Genomic DNA, 15,036 nt, shown 5'->3' on the forward strand with positions numbered 1-15,036 from the left:
CCTTCAATTCTAAGTGACTTAGAACTCAAAGACTAAGTACTGTATGAAATAATGCACCATTGACACCATACAACTGTAGGGTTTGAATAACTTCTCTCTTGGCACCTTGTCATATGTCATTTTCAGATCTACAAAACTTAAATACAGATCTTTGTTATATTCCTGTGATTTCTCAACTATTTAGCGTAAAGAGAAAATCTGATGCTGATGTGTGAAGCCTTTATTTGGCCTGAATCCAGCTTGTTCTTCAGCAAGCTTCCCTTCTACAATCCTTCTCAACTGTTTCTGAAGTATACTTGCATAAATCTTACCAGAAACACTCAGTAGAGAAATAACCTTACTGGATGATACCTGAATGGGAGAATTACTCAGTAGAGTAATTCTCCCATTCAGTTTTATTTACCTTTTTAAATATGGGTACTATAAGAGTTCTACTCCAGTTCTGGAATCTGTACAGACCTTCTGAATTATGCAATGTAGCCACTGTAAGACTTTTATACCTCCATACTTGAGCATTTCTTGTTGAATATCATCTACACCAGCTGCTTTTCTACATTTCAGGCTTTTGATGGCTTTTTTTATGTTAAGTATGGATATGTGTATTCCTGATTGCATGTCTGATTACTGTTTTTTTTTTACAACTATGCTGTCAGTGATCATTTCATTTAGCAATTTTTGAAGTAATTACTCCATACATAAGAATATCTTTTTCTAAAGTTTTCATGTCACCTTTATCATCTCTAATTCCGTTTACAGCACTTTCCTCCATTTCTGAGCTTCTTCAACAACCTCCAGAACATCATGCCACCTTCTTGATATTATCTTCTTTGTTCTTACCAAAGTCTTCCCATGACTTTTGTTTAGCTATCTTACATTTGTCTCTGCATTCTCTAGTTGGCAGGAACTTTTGATATGCTTTCTTCTTTTCCTCCACTGCCTCTTTAATTCCTGTGTCCACCATGGAGTTCTAATTTTTCTATCCTTGCAGATGACCTCACCACATGCCTCTCTGGCTGAATCAGTCAATGTTTTTTTCAGTGCTTGCCACTGAATCTCCAAGGTTTGGTTCCTGTTCTCAAACTCTTTCTTTTTTTCTTGAATAATGTTTGTGCATTTTAGTCTACAGTTCACATCTACAAGCTGCTCAACTTTTATTCACTTTAAAACTTTCATAAATGTCCTTCTTTTCAATATGAAATTCAATTTTATCCTGCTCAAGACTAAATGGCAATCACAATTTAAAAATGAATTTAAATCCTCTGTACACTCTAATGTCCTGAACAAGAGAGAAAACATCACTATCAACAATAACATAGTCAATTAGACTTTTCTTATTCCTTGACTCGTCTGTTTATGTGAATTTGTGTGCAATTTTATGTTCTAACATTGTGTTAGTAACAACCAGTCCATGTCCTGAGCAAAAACCAACAGATATTTGCCATTATTATTAGCTTTGCTCTTTTCTCCAAATTTTCCAAAAATATTTTTGCATGTCTGACAATCATTTCTTACTCTGCTATTTAGATCCCCAACAAGGACCAACTTTTCATTTCTCATTGTGTCAGTTGCTTTCTCTAAAGCCTCAAAACATTCCTCCACTTATATCTTAGCAGAACCTTCTGTGGGACCACAGGCACAAATAAGTCTCATTGTCCAGTTCCCCATTCTCATATTTGCCCACATACTCTACTCTACTTGATACTGCCTGCCATTCAAGAAGATTAGCCTCGTATTTAATGTTGAATACCATGGCTATTCCTTTTCCTTGACTGTCATTGCCTGAATATAACATTTTCTATTTATTGCAAAGAATGATATCACCAGTTTTTGTCTTTTTTGTTTCAGTCACCCCTATTATGTCGATGTGGTAGTTATCCAATTCCTCAACTAGCTCCGTTTCCTTGCCATTCAAGCTTCTTATGTTGATTGTACCTATCTTGAACTCAACAGAGTTCAACATTTTGAGTTTGGAGTATGTTTCAGGATTTGTTCCAGTAGCTGACTGTGCACCCTGGTTCCCTGGTGAAGACAACAGCAGCCTTGTTTAACTGGGTGATACCCCAACCGCCATGAAATTCTGTCACGTTGTGTCATAATTTTATATTGTGGTTTAAGCCAATAAGAATAAAATTTGGAGGGCCAAATCCCAAATTTCCAGCCCATCCTCATTCATTCAGTATCCAGGTAGGCTAACAGGGTGCATCGCAAGAAAGTTAGGATTATTATGTCAGTAGCCCTAGTCGATTCTCTGCATTCCTTTAAAGGCTTATGTGGAGGTCTCCTCTCAGTTATACAGCTTTGATCCTTAAGCATCCCACAATAAAAAACCAAGGTATCATTTTACACCGAGACTGGTAATTGTTTATCAAAAATCTCATGCACAGCAGACCGTGGACATATACATGTTTTGTTAATGCAACAGATTGACAGCTCCAGCTAAATATGCACGCAATCTTGCCGGCATGGTTGTCCAAGTGGTTAGCGTACCGCTCTCCAACCAACAGGCTGCGACTTTAAATCCCGGCATGATGTCGGATGTTTATGATTGTCTTCAAGTGGAAGATTAATTTCTTCGTCCAGTGTGAGACCACTGCCCTGCATATTGGAGGCCTGAATTGGCTGAAAAGGTTCCATGTTAGAGCAGTTTCCAGACCATGTAAAAATAAATAAAAAATAAAAAAAAGATAAAAAATTGATTAAAAATGGGGGGGGGGGAGATCCTTAGTCCACCCATGGTACAAATGTACTATAAGTAATAACCTTTCGTGGATGATAACCATAAAAAAAAGTTAACAATTTTTTAACAGCTGATTTGATTTCTGCTAGTTCTGATAATTAAAGGCCTCATCATTAACGCGCCGCTGGTGAGGTGGGAAAATGTAACAATTTAAAATCTTTGGGGTCTGTGACACCCCACTTTACTAATGCTGTGTTAAACTTCAAAAAAATTCCCCAGAAGTACATAAAAAGTCTCCCCCCCCCCCCCTCCTATATCTTAGATTTTGTTATGGGGTCCTTAACCTCTGAAGAATTTCATTGAATTCTATCCAGCCAGCCTGTGAAAACAAAATGATTTAACTGAAGTCATATCTGAATGACATGAACATCTTCTGTACATCCTAAATCTCAAATTTTATTAAATTCCATCAAGGCAGAATGCAGTTGTAAGATATAATTCTGATACATTATGGCCTTTACTTTGCAAAAGATACCAATACAGCAAAAAATTGTAATACCCAACAATTTTTTTAAGAATTCCAAATAAATAATTTCAATAAAAGTCATTCCAAAACAGCATGCATAAGTACAGACAGATAAAATGAATTTAATAAGCATTTATAAATTTTGCAAAATGCACCTGAAATGGGATTGGGATGAGAAAATTTAGAGCAATATGCAAACCACTTAGGAAGGACATAACAGGAAATCTACAAAACTGCTAAGGACATTATCATAATAAAAAAAAGAAATAAACTGCTAATATCTTTAAATTGTATTTGGTTATTGTGAAAAATGTTCTCACTGTCAACAAACTTTTTCTTTTGGCAACATCTTATATGCAGATATTTTTGCAATTCTTCTGCTTGTTCCTTCTCTCTTTTCCATTGATACTTCATACAATGATATTTAACTCGATGTTTAACTGGCTGGCCAAGTAGTTAGCGTATTCGCTCTCCAGCCAAAAAGCTGCGGGTTCGAATCCTGTTGTAGGCATGGATGTTTGTGATTGTCTGTGAAAATACTAGTGGTGGTGATAGGTGGTAGATGGCATAAGTATGGATGATGGAAGTAGTTGCAGTTCATTGTAATTGGTGGAGACGAGAGTTGTGGAGTAAGTGCTCTCCCTCGATGAGTCTTTGGACTCCCTGGAGGTGTCATGTAATAATAATAATGTTACAGTCAGCATAACATTTATTTTATACCATCATAATGCACAAGTTATTTAAGCCCATTGGACTCCCTGGAGGTGTCATGTAATAATAATGTTACAGCCAGCATGACATTTATTTTATACCAGTGTTTCTCAAACTTAAGATATCTGCATACCCCTTCTTAAATTTTCATTATTACCAAGTACCCCTAATTAATTAATTAAAAAATAAATTAATTAAAAAAATTAATACATTAATTTAAAATATTAATTAAAATTAAATATCTATTTTATTTGAATTTATATGTTCATGTAAACAAAAAATATGATTTATTTTTAAATTTTGGTTCTCTAGATATGTCAGACGACACACACTTATCAATTTCATTTGATCCAGATGCAATATCAATGTTTTCTTGTTGCTTACAGCTACTTGTATTTGCTATATTGCTCTCTTTTGGGGGTTTTATAAATCCAATCTTTAACAATGATCCATACGTAAGAATTTGAAAGATAAAAAAAATACTGTATTTATTCGAATATAACTCTAACTTTTTACCCAAAATTAAAGCTAAAAAATCGTGTTGCGAGATACGTGCGGGAATTTTCGGAAACTAAAGTTTTCAGAAAAAAACTGAAAATGGTGCGACTTACCAAGAAGCTCCTACTCGCTATCACTACTTTACGCATCAAGAACAGTTTCTTTGTGTGCATCATCAAAGTCATCTACTCAAATAGAGTCATCTTCTTTCCCATTATTTCAAGCAAAAATTACCAGTAATTTACAAGACGTGAGATACGTAGAGCAGTGAAGAACTGCATATGATTGGTGCGGTATTAACAAAAGATTGCGTGAACCAAAGACAAATTAGCATTTCAACAGTTGAGTTTAAATGCTAATTCCCTTCAACCGAATTCCATAATATCTGAAACACATTCATCATATATTTATTAGTTTTAACACGTTAACAACGGGGGTGGTATCAAGCAAAACCATATGTTCCACTGGCAACATATGGTTTTGCTTGGTCTATATAGCAGTTTCTGTTGGAGAGGGGATGCGATTCATTAGTTAGTTCCATTTTATTCTGGTTGTCTCTAATTGCACTGTTTGTTGAAAAATATAATGACTCCTTTAATTATACATAGCCGAAAATTGCCACGTACCCCAACGACCTTTTCCATACCCCCGGGGGTACGCGTATCACACTTTGAGAAACACTGTTTTATACCATCAAAATGCACAAGTTATTTAAGCTCGTATAGAAGATAATTTAATCAGCTAAGTCTCTAACTGCCAGTCCATCTTTGAACTTATTCAAATTTGCCATTTATTTGTGTTCATATCACAAACTAATCTGGAAGGAAGAGAGATGTTTTAGACATATGAATTACATTATGCAGATGAATTGTGAATATCAACTGATAAAAATTAAATCTTAAGATTTCCATGAAGCACTGAATCTTATCAGATAACACTCAACTCAACCTATGCTAGAAAGAGATTAACTACTTACTTTTTTCTTTGGAGAGGAACCAAAATCTATCAATTCTTTAGCTGCCATGGTTTCAATAGCATCATCACCTGAAATTTCCATTGACTGATTTGCATCCTTTGGCCTTCCTGCATCTCCTCCAACATCAAATTTTACTAATGTCTGTTCTCTACAACCTACAGAATTCTGGATGGGTGAGGAGAAACTAAAAATAAAACATTTTGGAATATGTAAAATATGCTTGACTAGCATGTTTTGAATACATGCTTTTCAGAATTACACAACTATTTACTGTTAATATACTTTCCCAATGTATTTAGCACTGTGCTTCACAATTATTCTAGATGACAAATAACTTTTTGTTTCGTGCATTAAAGTAGGTAGCACTTGTATATGTTTAATTTTGAGTTCAAAATTGACTTTAAAATTTGTTTTATCACACATCTATTATTTTAAATGAATAGAAAAAAAAAATGGATTCATTTCAAGTCCATATAACTATCAGACTAAAAACTTACCAAACTGACCTAGGAGTTCTGATGACTACACACACACACACACACACACACACTTGTTCTGTTCTAGGACATGATTCACCTCTAATCCAGAAATAGCATTCAACAGGCTAAAGTAGGCGTTCCTAGGTAGTTAAATTCTTTTAACTACCTAGGAAAGTCTAATAACATCAGACGGGAGAAGCAGAAAAAATGTAAGAATAAGAATAGTACAAGCAAAAAAGGCACTTAACATGAAAAGAACACTATTAACACCAAAGAGTATTGGAAACAAAGAAGCGCTTTATTAAAAGATTTATCTGGAGTGTGGCCCTCTACAGATCAGAGAAATGGACTCTTAAATCAAGACTCCTAGCATTGGTGCCAAAAAAATCACATGGACAGAGAGCTACAAATAATAATAATAATAATAATAATAAAATTTTTTACAAAATGAGGCAAAAGAAAAAATAAATACTACATATGTTTGAAAAAAAAAAAGAGAGAAATTACATGATAGGCCATGAATATTAAGACACTCAGACTGAGTACAAATTTGATTAAGGAATGATAAAGAAAAAGACCAAGAATCCAATACATGAGTTACATCAAAAATGGACAACATTATGAAACGGTCAATAACAGCATGAAACAGAAGACTACTACTAAGAACCCATGCTACCCACTCAATGGATACAATGAGAAGAGAAAAGATTAAGTTATATATTTCTTGCATTTTTTTTTTATTTTACATAATCCAGAAACCCTGCTCTACAGGATTTTGTTTGCATTTTTTAAATTTTTTTTTTTTTTTTTTTTTTTTTTTTACAAAGTCCAGAAATCCTGTGCTATAGACCAAACAAATTTTATTAGCTGTTTCAGGCCACCAATAAACAGGACACAGGCCTTGTACCACACAATGAAATTCTTCTCCCACCTAAACACAAACAACCATGCCCAGAGCAATATTCTACCAGCTTGCTGACTGGACAGCAGATATGCTAACCACTTGGCCAACCAAGACAGCAAATTGTAATATTTGTCAATAAATGTAATATTTTGCATCCTGTGAAAAGTGAGAAAATTTATAGCTATTTTAAATGCTCTCCAAGCTACACCCTTCAATTTCATTTAGTTTTTTGTTTAATAAGGAGGAACTGATAAGTATACTGTTTCTGAATTAATCAGATGTGATTTTTTTTTTTTTTTTTTTTTTGCCATGTAAGGAGCTATATTCACTCAGAGCGAATTTAGCTACTTTCACATACTCAGCTGTCCCATTCAAAGAATAAAACAAAAGAAATTTTAGGCAGTCAAGTTGTAATCCAAATTTACATGTCATCATTTTCAAATCTCCACAAACACACCACCAAATATTTACTACCTAGATTGTCACTAAAAAGGGCATATTGTCATGATTCTTTCATTAGAACAATAAATGCTGAAGATAAAGAATGTTTACTTCCATCATGAGCAACACAGATCTCAAAATGAATAGGCATCATTAATTTGCCTCATTTTATTGGTTAAGAGCTTCCATGAGAAAAGCTGCTCAACTATTAATAAGACTGAAATCTTGACACTTGAAGGACAAAAACATCTTGGTGCTTTCTAATGCAAGAAAGCACCAAGATGTTTTTGCCCTCCAATCCAGAATCCAAAAAACACTATTTTTTTACCAAATTAAAATTATAAACATTATTCAGGTCTCCTGAAAATACTAGCTCTGAAGATCAACAAAGTGGTTAAGAAAATAGCTCAAAGTATTGTACTGATATTTCATTATCAATCATGAGTTTCATTACAATTTACATCACTTTAATTTTCACCATCTAACCTATATTTCTGGTATTCCCTAGTACTGACAAATCTTTGCTATGTTGTAAACATTAATTACAAAGGCTCAACAATATTCCTTAATATGCAAAGAATTGTCAAGTTTTGATATTACGCTCATCATTGTACAAAAGTAAAATATTTAATGGCATATTTTATCTATTATAAGGTAAAACTTAGAGGGCTTTGCAAACTTAGTGTATTTGGTATATTGCAGTGTTTTATAACTATTACAGATAACCAGAGAGCAGTGCTGTGAAACTGATTTTCGTCTAATAAAATTAAATTTATTGCTTATTCTGAAGTCATTCTATTCTAATTTCTCAAACCATCAAGCCCTATGCACCCAACCTGATTTAATACCATTTCATTCAGGGAGATCAATCACTCTCCCTATTATACAGAGATCATGCATCAAACTTCACAATTTATTTTTGTGGCATTAACAGGAATGAGACCATGTCTAGAACACTGAAATGTTGCCACTTGCATTAAAAAAAATTATGAAAAATTCATCTGTCAGAATGATAATCATACTCTGATATGTCAATTCCATAGTCTAAATCAGCGTTTCTCAACCTTTCTAAGCCCAAGGACCGGTAAAATGCCTAAAACAAATATACGGACCACTAAGTTACAGAGGCGTAGCTGGGTGTGTGTGTGGGGGGGGGACATCCGCCCTGGGCAGCAATTTCTTGGCGTTTAAGAAATCTTGTCATACTGTCTATGGCAAAACTTTATTGTTGTTCACTTCACCCCTCTTTTATTATTTGTCATTCTGCAGCTACAAATTTAGCAGCAGAATGACGAATAATAAAAGAGGGGTGAAGTGAACAACAGCACCCTGATGCTATTTGTTGGTTTTTTAAAGTCTCCATTTGATTTCAATAATTTTTACTTACTTATTCAATTTTAATTTGTTTTGTTTGGTAATTAAAAAAATATATTTATTTAATTAAGTCTGCCTGCGGACCACCTGTCCCATCGTCGCAGACCACAAGTTGAGAAACACTGGTCTAAATAGTTATACCAGTTACTGCTTACATGGTTAAGAAATCTCAGTTGAAATCATTTGTGATAAGGAATTTTTATTACACTGCCTATCTCCGCCCACAACACACACACAGTGAATGGAGAACCTATAGAATAAGTAAAACATTTCAGTTATTTAGGCACAATTTTTAGTCAAGATGGTAGAATAAATATGGAAATAGACAACAGAATTAGTAAAGCTGGTATGGTAGGAAGGTAGCAGAATAAATTTAATAAGAAAAAAATTAGTTAAAACACTAAATTACCTATATACCTATATACAAGACCGTATTCAAGCTAATGAATCTGAGACCTGGTTTAGAAATTAAAACATTCAATCAAAGACTGCAGATCACCGATATGAGAATTCTTAGAAAGATTAAAGAAAGAAAGGAGTGTGAACAGATGGCATCAATGATGCCATATGTTGCCTATGCGATCAATAGTTAAAACATACTGGCTTGGATTTTGCCTGGATGAACAAGGTCTGCAATACCAATTGCGCGATCAGGATTGGATCGAAAAGTGGGATACTGAACAGTGGCTTATTTAGGTATAGGCTGTATAGGCCCGGGCTTAGAGCGACAATTTTTAGGGGCAGCGAAAATTTCCGGGCTCTCATTTTTGTAATTATAACATGTTCCTTATATGCCACATCTACTCACAAGTAGAGAACTAATACAGACCAAGACATGTGCATGGAAAGCTACTGTACTGTCGTCGGTAACTTGACATAAAGGCAATAGGGATCGGGAGAGAGAGTGATGCTAATTAATTTTGTGTCGATATTATTCTTACTAGCTGTAACAACTTTTCCTTCTTTATTATTTCGAATTCAAATTAAGATTGTTAATTGTTCCCCCTCCTTCAAATCTTTAGTTCATTATCCTGATATCTTTGTGGCAGTTAAGACGTGCTAAATCTGAAATTATTTTTAGAGTTTTCAGTGCCCTTGTCATATGTTGTCATCAGAGTAAAGGTAATACTGTTTTATTGTTTTGCTTTTAAAAAGTTATAAATTGTGTAAATCATTCCATTACTTCCTGCGTGTTTTAAATTACTAGTTAAATTTTAAAACATGAGACACTGTAGAAAGCGACTTGGTGGTAGTGAATATAAGAAGAGGAGAAAAGAAAAGGAAGAGAAAATTAACAAAGTAGAGGATTGAAGGAGAAACTGTACAAAGCGACTTGGTGGTAGCGAATATAAGAAGAGGAGAAAAGAAAAGGAAGAGAAAATTAACGAAGTAGTATCAAAGACAAAAAAAACTGGACAGTTTTTTTTGCATTGGTATCTGCTAATAGTAATTGTGATTTGGAAAAAGAACAAGAAGCGGTTGAGGAGATGGAAATTGAATCTGTTTCAAATGACATGCCTAAAACAAATCCCAACAATTTGGCAGCACAGGTGATGATAGTGAGTAATGACCCAGCTGAGCGGATTCTAAATAACGTAACATGCAAGTATATCGCAGTTAACAGGTTTCCACAAAATTTAGACAGTGATCTTTCAAAATAAAAAAAAAAGAGCTTATCCTGACAAAGTAAGACATGTTTCTAAGAAACTCATTGAGAAGAATCTGATTAATGACAAAAAAATAATAAGAGATTATTTAAATTAAGGGGATATTAAATCCCACATTGTTTTAAAACCGAATAAGAAACTCAAATATCGGAATCAAAGAGTTTCATGCCGAATATGGTAACTATAAAAGTATCGGTGACTACTAGTGTAAGCTAAGGCACGTAGTTCAAGTATGTAGTACAAACTAGGGCAACTCGTTGCAAAGGTGGAGAAAGTTCTGATCGCTATTCTTAGTATTTTCCATAATGTAAAACCTATCTCCTAGGAGATGTATGATGTTATAGATTATGGTGGGAGGTCACTACCCCGACCGGTTTCGAACTGTATTGAGATCTCATCAGTGAGTAGCAAGACTAAAGTATAATACTAATGGTATAGCAAAAAGAATTTATATACTCTGCTATATGAGTTGTCAAAAAGGTGCACCCATAAATTATTTAAAATAAAGAGCCAAATCTTTGAGTTTCTTATTCGGTTTTAAAACAATGTGGGATTTAACATCCCCTTAATTTAAATAATTTTGTACATTGCCGAAATGAAGCCTATTGGCTTTTTATTTTAAATAATAAGAGATTTTCTTGTTTACTCTCCTAGTACCAGAAAGATCTTCTGTGCGCCTTGTCGCTTTTTTGGTGGAGGGGGAGCTGACAATAGTCACTTTGTCAGTGGATTTAATTACTGGAAAAATGCAGAAGCACGAGTGAGTCATCCCTGAAACAAAGAGCAAATCTTGCAGGGAGAATTGACTTACAAATAACTCAGCAACTGGAAGAAGAAATTAAGTATTGAAAGGCGGTGTTAAAATGAGTAGTTGTAAAAACATTGGCCAGTAGAGAACTTGCTTTGAGGAGAAAGGATGACATTTTCAGTTCTGTGCATAATGGAAATGTAATGATGTGCCTAGAGTTAATTATTCTTGTTGAGAGGCTTATACGCTGGTTAAACATGATAACTAATATTTAAGGAATTGACAGCGTATACTAGAAATATAAATTAAATAAACTTTAATATATACTTTCTGATATTTCGGCAAACATCACGTTGCCATCTTCTTGGGAACTTAATACAAAGACACGTGCACACAAGTACTAATAACAGCAAATGAGACTGAAGCTAGGAAGTTAACGTTTTCCTAAAGTCCTGATGGTGCCCCCTGGTGGGCTATATTGGTAGTTCTTGGCCTTTGGGCTGAAGTTCTTCTGATAAAAGTTTCCCAAATTTGGGGCAGTCTCATGCATCCAAATTTGTTGAGGTTTGGCATGTTCCTAAGGGCCGAGGCTGATTCCATGAATAGTCTTTCATACTTGAACTTGCTGCAGTGTATTACTGTGGCTTTCTTCCATCTTATTCTGTGGCGAGTATCCAGAGCGTGGTCTGCAAGCCCAGAGTGGCTGTACTGGTGAAATCGGATGTAATCCTTGTGTTCTGAGATTCTGATATTTGCTGTCCTGCCTGTTTGGCCAAAGTAGGACAATTTACAGCTGCAAGGGACCTGGAATACACCAGGTAGGTCTAGCAGAAGTGGTTGGTCTTTAGTGGAGCGGATAAGGGATGCCAGTTTTCTATGTGGTCTGTAACAAGTGGTCAAGTCATGTTTTTTTAAGATTTTATTGATTTTTTCCGAGGTGCCTCCGATGTAGGGAATGGTGATGGATTTAGAGTAATCTTTTTTGTGAAGGGGAGGGGGTGGTGGGTTGTGGATAACTGGGGTAAGTATTTTTTGGATTTTTTGGAGGGGGTAGCCATTGGCTGAGAAAATGTCACGGATGTGATTTAGTTCAGTAGTTAGGGCTTGATCATTTGAACAGATTATTTTTGCCCTGTTGAATAATGTCTTAATAACTCCATATTGTTGTGAGGGGGGGTGATGGGATTGTTGGTGAATGTATCTGCCTGTATGGGTGGGATTTCTATAAACTGATAAAACCAAGGTTCCATCAGGTTGGCAGGTGACTAGTGTGTCTAGGAAGGGGAGGTTATTGTTTTCCTCTTTTTCCAGGGTGAACTTGATTCTAGGCTGTTGGTTGTTTAATTGTGTGTTAGGAAGGAGAGGAGTGAATCCGGGCCATGTGGCCAAATAGTGAAAACATCATCAACGTAGCGAAGCCATATGGTAGGTTTTTGTAGGGCTGAGTTTAAGGCATTCTCTTCAAACGTCTCCATGAAGAAGTTGGCGAAGGGTGGGGAAAGTGGTGAACCCATGGCTGTCCCCTCTATCTGTTTGTAGAATTATTCCTGCCAAACGAAATAGCCTGAGTTCATTGTAAACTGAAATAGGGCTGAGATATCGGGAGGAAATTTAGCTTGGATCAGCTCTAAGGTTTCTTTGAGGGGGACATTCGTGAATAGGGAAGAGACATCAAAACCGACCATTATGTCATTATGTTGGAGTGTAAGGTTTTCTATACTGGCTTTGAAGTGGGCTGAGTTTTTTATGTGTGATGGTGTGTTGCCAGTATAGTGTGAGAGCGCTTTGGCTAAATGCTTGGCTAGTTTGTAAGTGGGGGAATCAATGCCATCCACTATGGGACGTAATGGCACGTTTTCTTTGTGTATTTTTGGGAGCCCATATATGCGGGGGGGGTCTTGAGTTATAGGGTTTTAGTCTGTTGGTAATCTCCACAGGCCAAGAAGTGACCTTCTTAAGGAGCCTATGGAGTTTTCTAATTTGTGAGTTGGTGGGATTGTAATCAATGGGGAGGTAAGTGGAACGATCTAATAGTAAAGCCTTGAGCTTACCTGTGTAGTCTTTAAGATTGAGTACCACAGTGGCGTTCCCCTTATCAGCTTTGGTGATCACTATTTCTTTGTTTCTCTTCAATTCTTCTAGTGACTTGTATTCACTAATGGATATGTTGGATTTTGGAGGTTTGCTTTATTGAGAACACAGGCTACAATCAATCTGATATCGTTGGCGAATCTCGCGTTCAATTTGGATCATTAATTTCTCGGCCGGTAATTTCTTAGGAGCAATGGCGAAGTTGTGACCACGTGACAAAGCGTTGAGTGCTTCAGGCTTCAAGGTAGCTGAAGAAAGGTTAACTACAGTGTTGGCTTGTAGTTCAGGTTTGGACGCCGAGTTCTTTATTAATTTATCAAACTTGTTGATATGTCGGCTCCGTATTCGTTCAAATTTGAACGAAAGATGGAAGAAAGCCACAGTAATACACTGCAGCAAGTTCAAGTATGAAAGACTATTCATGGAATCACCCTCAGCCCTTAGGAAAATGCCAAACCTCAACAAATTTGGATGCATGAGACTGCCCCAAATTTGGGAAACTTTTATCAGAAGAACTTCAGCCCAAAGGCCAAGAACTACCAATATAGCCCACCAGGGGGCACCATCAGGACTTTAGGAAAACGTTAACTTCCTAGCTTCAGTCTCATTTGCTGTTATTAGTACTTGTGTGCACGTGTCTTTGTATTAAGTTCCCAAGAAGATGGCAACGTGATGTTTGCCGAAATATCGGAAAGTATATATTAAAGTTTATTTAATTTATATTTCTAGTATATGCTGTCAATTCCTTAAATATTAGTTATCATTAGAGTTAATTAGTGAATTTGATCCCTTTCTTGCTGAGCACATTGCCAAAAATGAGGAAAAAGGAAAAGGTTTTGTTTCCTATCTTTCCTTTGCCCCGTATGAGGAACTTATTAAAATAATGGGCGAGAAAGTAATCAAATTTATTGCGGAAGAACTTAAAATAGCTAAGTACTATTCCATAAAGTGTTGACTCAACACCAGACTTGTCTGATGTTGATCAGCTGTCCTTCATAGTACGATATGTGAAAGAACATGGAACTCCCGTGGAGCATGTCTTGCATTTCATTCGTAACGTAAGTTACAAATCTGAAGCGTTACAAGAGGCAGTTTTGACTTCACTAAACAAGCTTGGAATTGATGTAGCAAATTGCAGAGGGCAGGCATATGATAATGCTAGTAACATGTCAGCAAGCGCTCAGGACTGCAAGCAAGAATTCTTGAAGTAAATCCATTGGCAGAATTCACACCATTAGCTGGACATTCTCTGTGTCTAATTGGTACTTGCGCTGCTGAATCCTGTCGGTACTCTTCTGCATTTTTTGATGTCCTTTAGAAACTGTACATATTTTTCACTTCTTCAACACATCGGTAGAGTGTTCTAAGAAAGCACCTGGAAACTTCTGCAAAAGTAATCAAACGTCCTTTGCCTACTCATTGGTCAGCTCGTGATGACTGTCAGTCTTCGTGAGGGATGGAAGGAAATAATTTCCACTTTGTCCGAAATTGAAAATGACACCACCCAGAAGAAAGTTACACGATATGAAGCAAGTGGAATTCTATGGCAACTTCAGTCACTCGAGGTTGGGATCATGACCTGCCTATGGGGTGATATTCTCGCAAGAATGAATGCCACAAGCAAGAAATTACAAAGTGTAAACATTGATATAGGAACTGTGTGTGAACTGTATGGGTCCCTCAAAGAATATTTCAAAGAACTAGAGTTACTCTATGAATCCTATGAAGAACAGGGCAAGGAACTTAGTGGAGTTGTATGAGAAAGAAAAAGCCCACGAGGTTTTTTGACGACAGCGTAGATGAAAGTAACAAAAATGAGGACGAGTACAATCCATCAGTCAGTTTCAAAACTGATACTTATAACACAATTTTGCATGGTCTCGCATCCGAAATGAATCGAAGAAAAGTGTTGTATGAACACCTCTCGAAAGTGTTCCGGTCTCA

At 35.9% G+C, this 15,036-nt stretch overlaps 1 protein-coding gene across 3 annotated transcripts in view; it reads right to left on the minus strand.

The window, feature by feature from the left end:
- LOC150107309 (transforming acidic coiled-coil-containing protein 3-like) overlaps nucleotides 1-15,036 on the minus strand; it is a 319,360-nt gene that overhangs the window by 102,357 nt on the left and 201,967 nt on the right. For all 3 annotated transcript variants that reach the window (XM_090391174.1, XM_090391175.1, XM_090391176.1), the window contains one exon: nucleotides 5,389-5,572. In XM_090391174.1, coding sequence (XP_090247300.1) covers nucleotides 5,389-5,572 — 184 coding nt within the window. The remainder of the gene's footprint in view (nucleotides 1-5,388; nucleotides 5,573-15,036) is intronic.

Source organism: Typopeltis vanoorti, chromosome 4, assembly GCF_054136105.1.
Source record: "Typopeltis vanoorti isolate ZY-2024b chromosome 4, IOZ_Tvanoo_1.0, whole genome shotgun sequence".
Classification (NCBI taxonomy): Eukaryota; Metazoa; Arthropoda; class Arachnida; order Uropygi; family Thelyphonidae; genus Typopeltis; species Typopeltis vanoorti.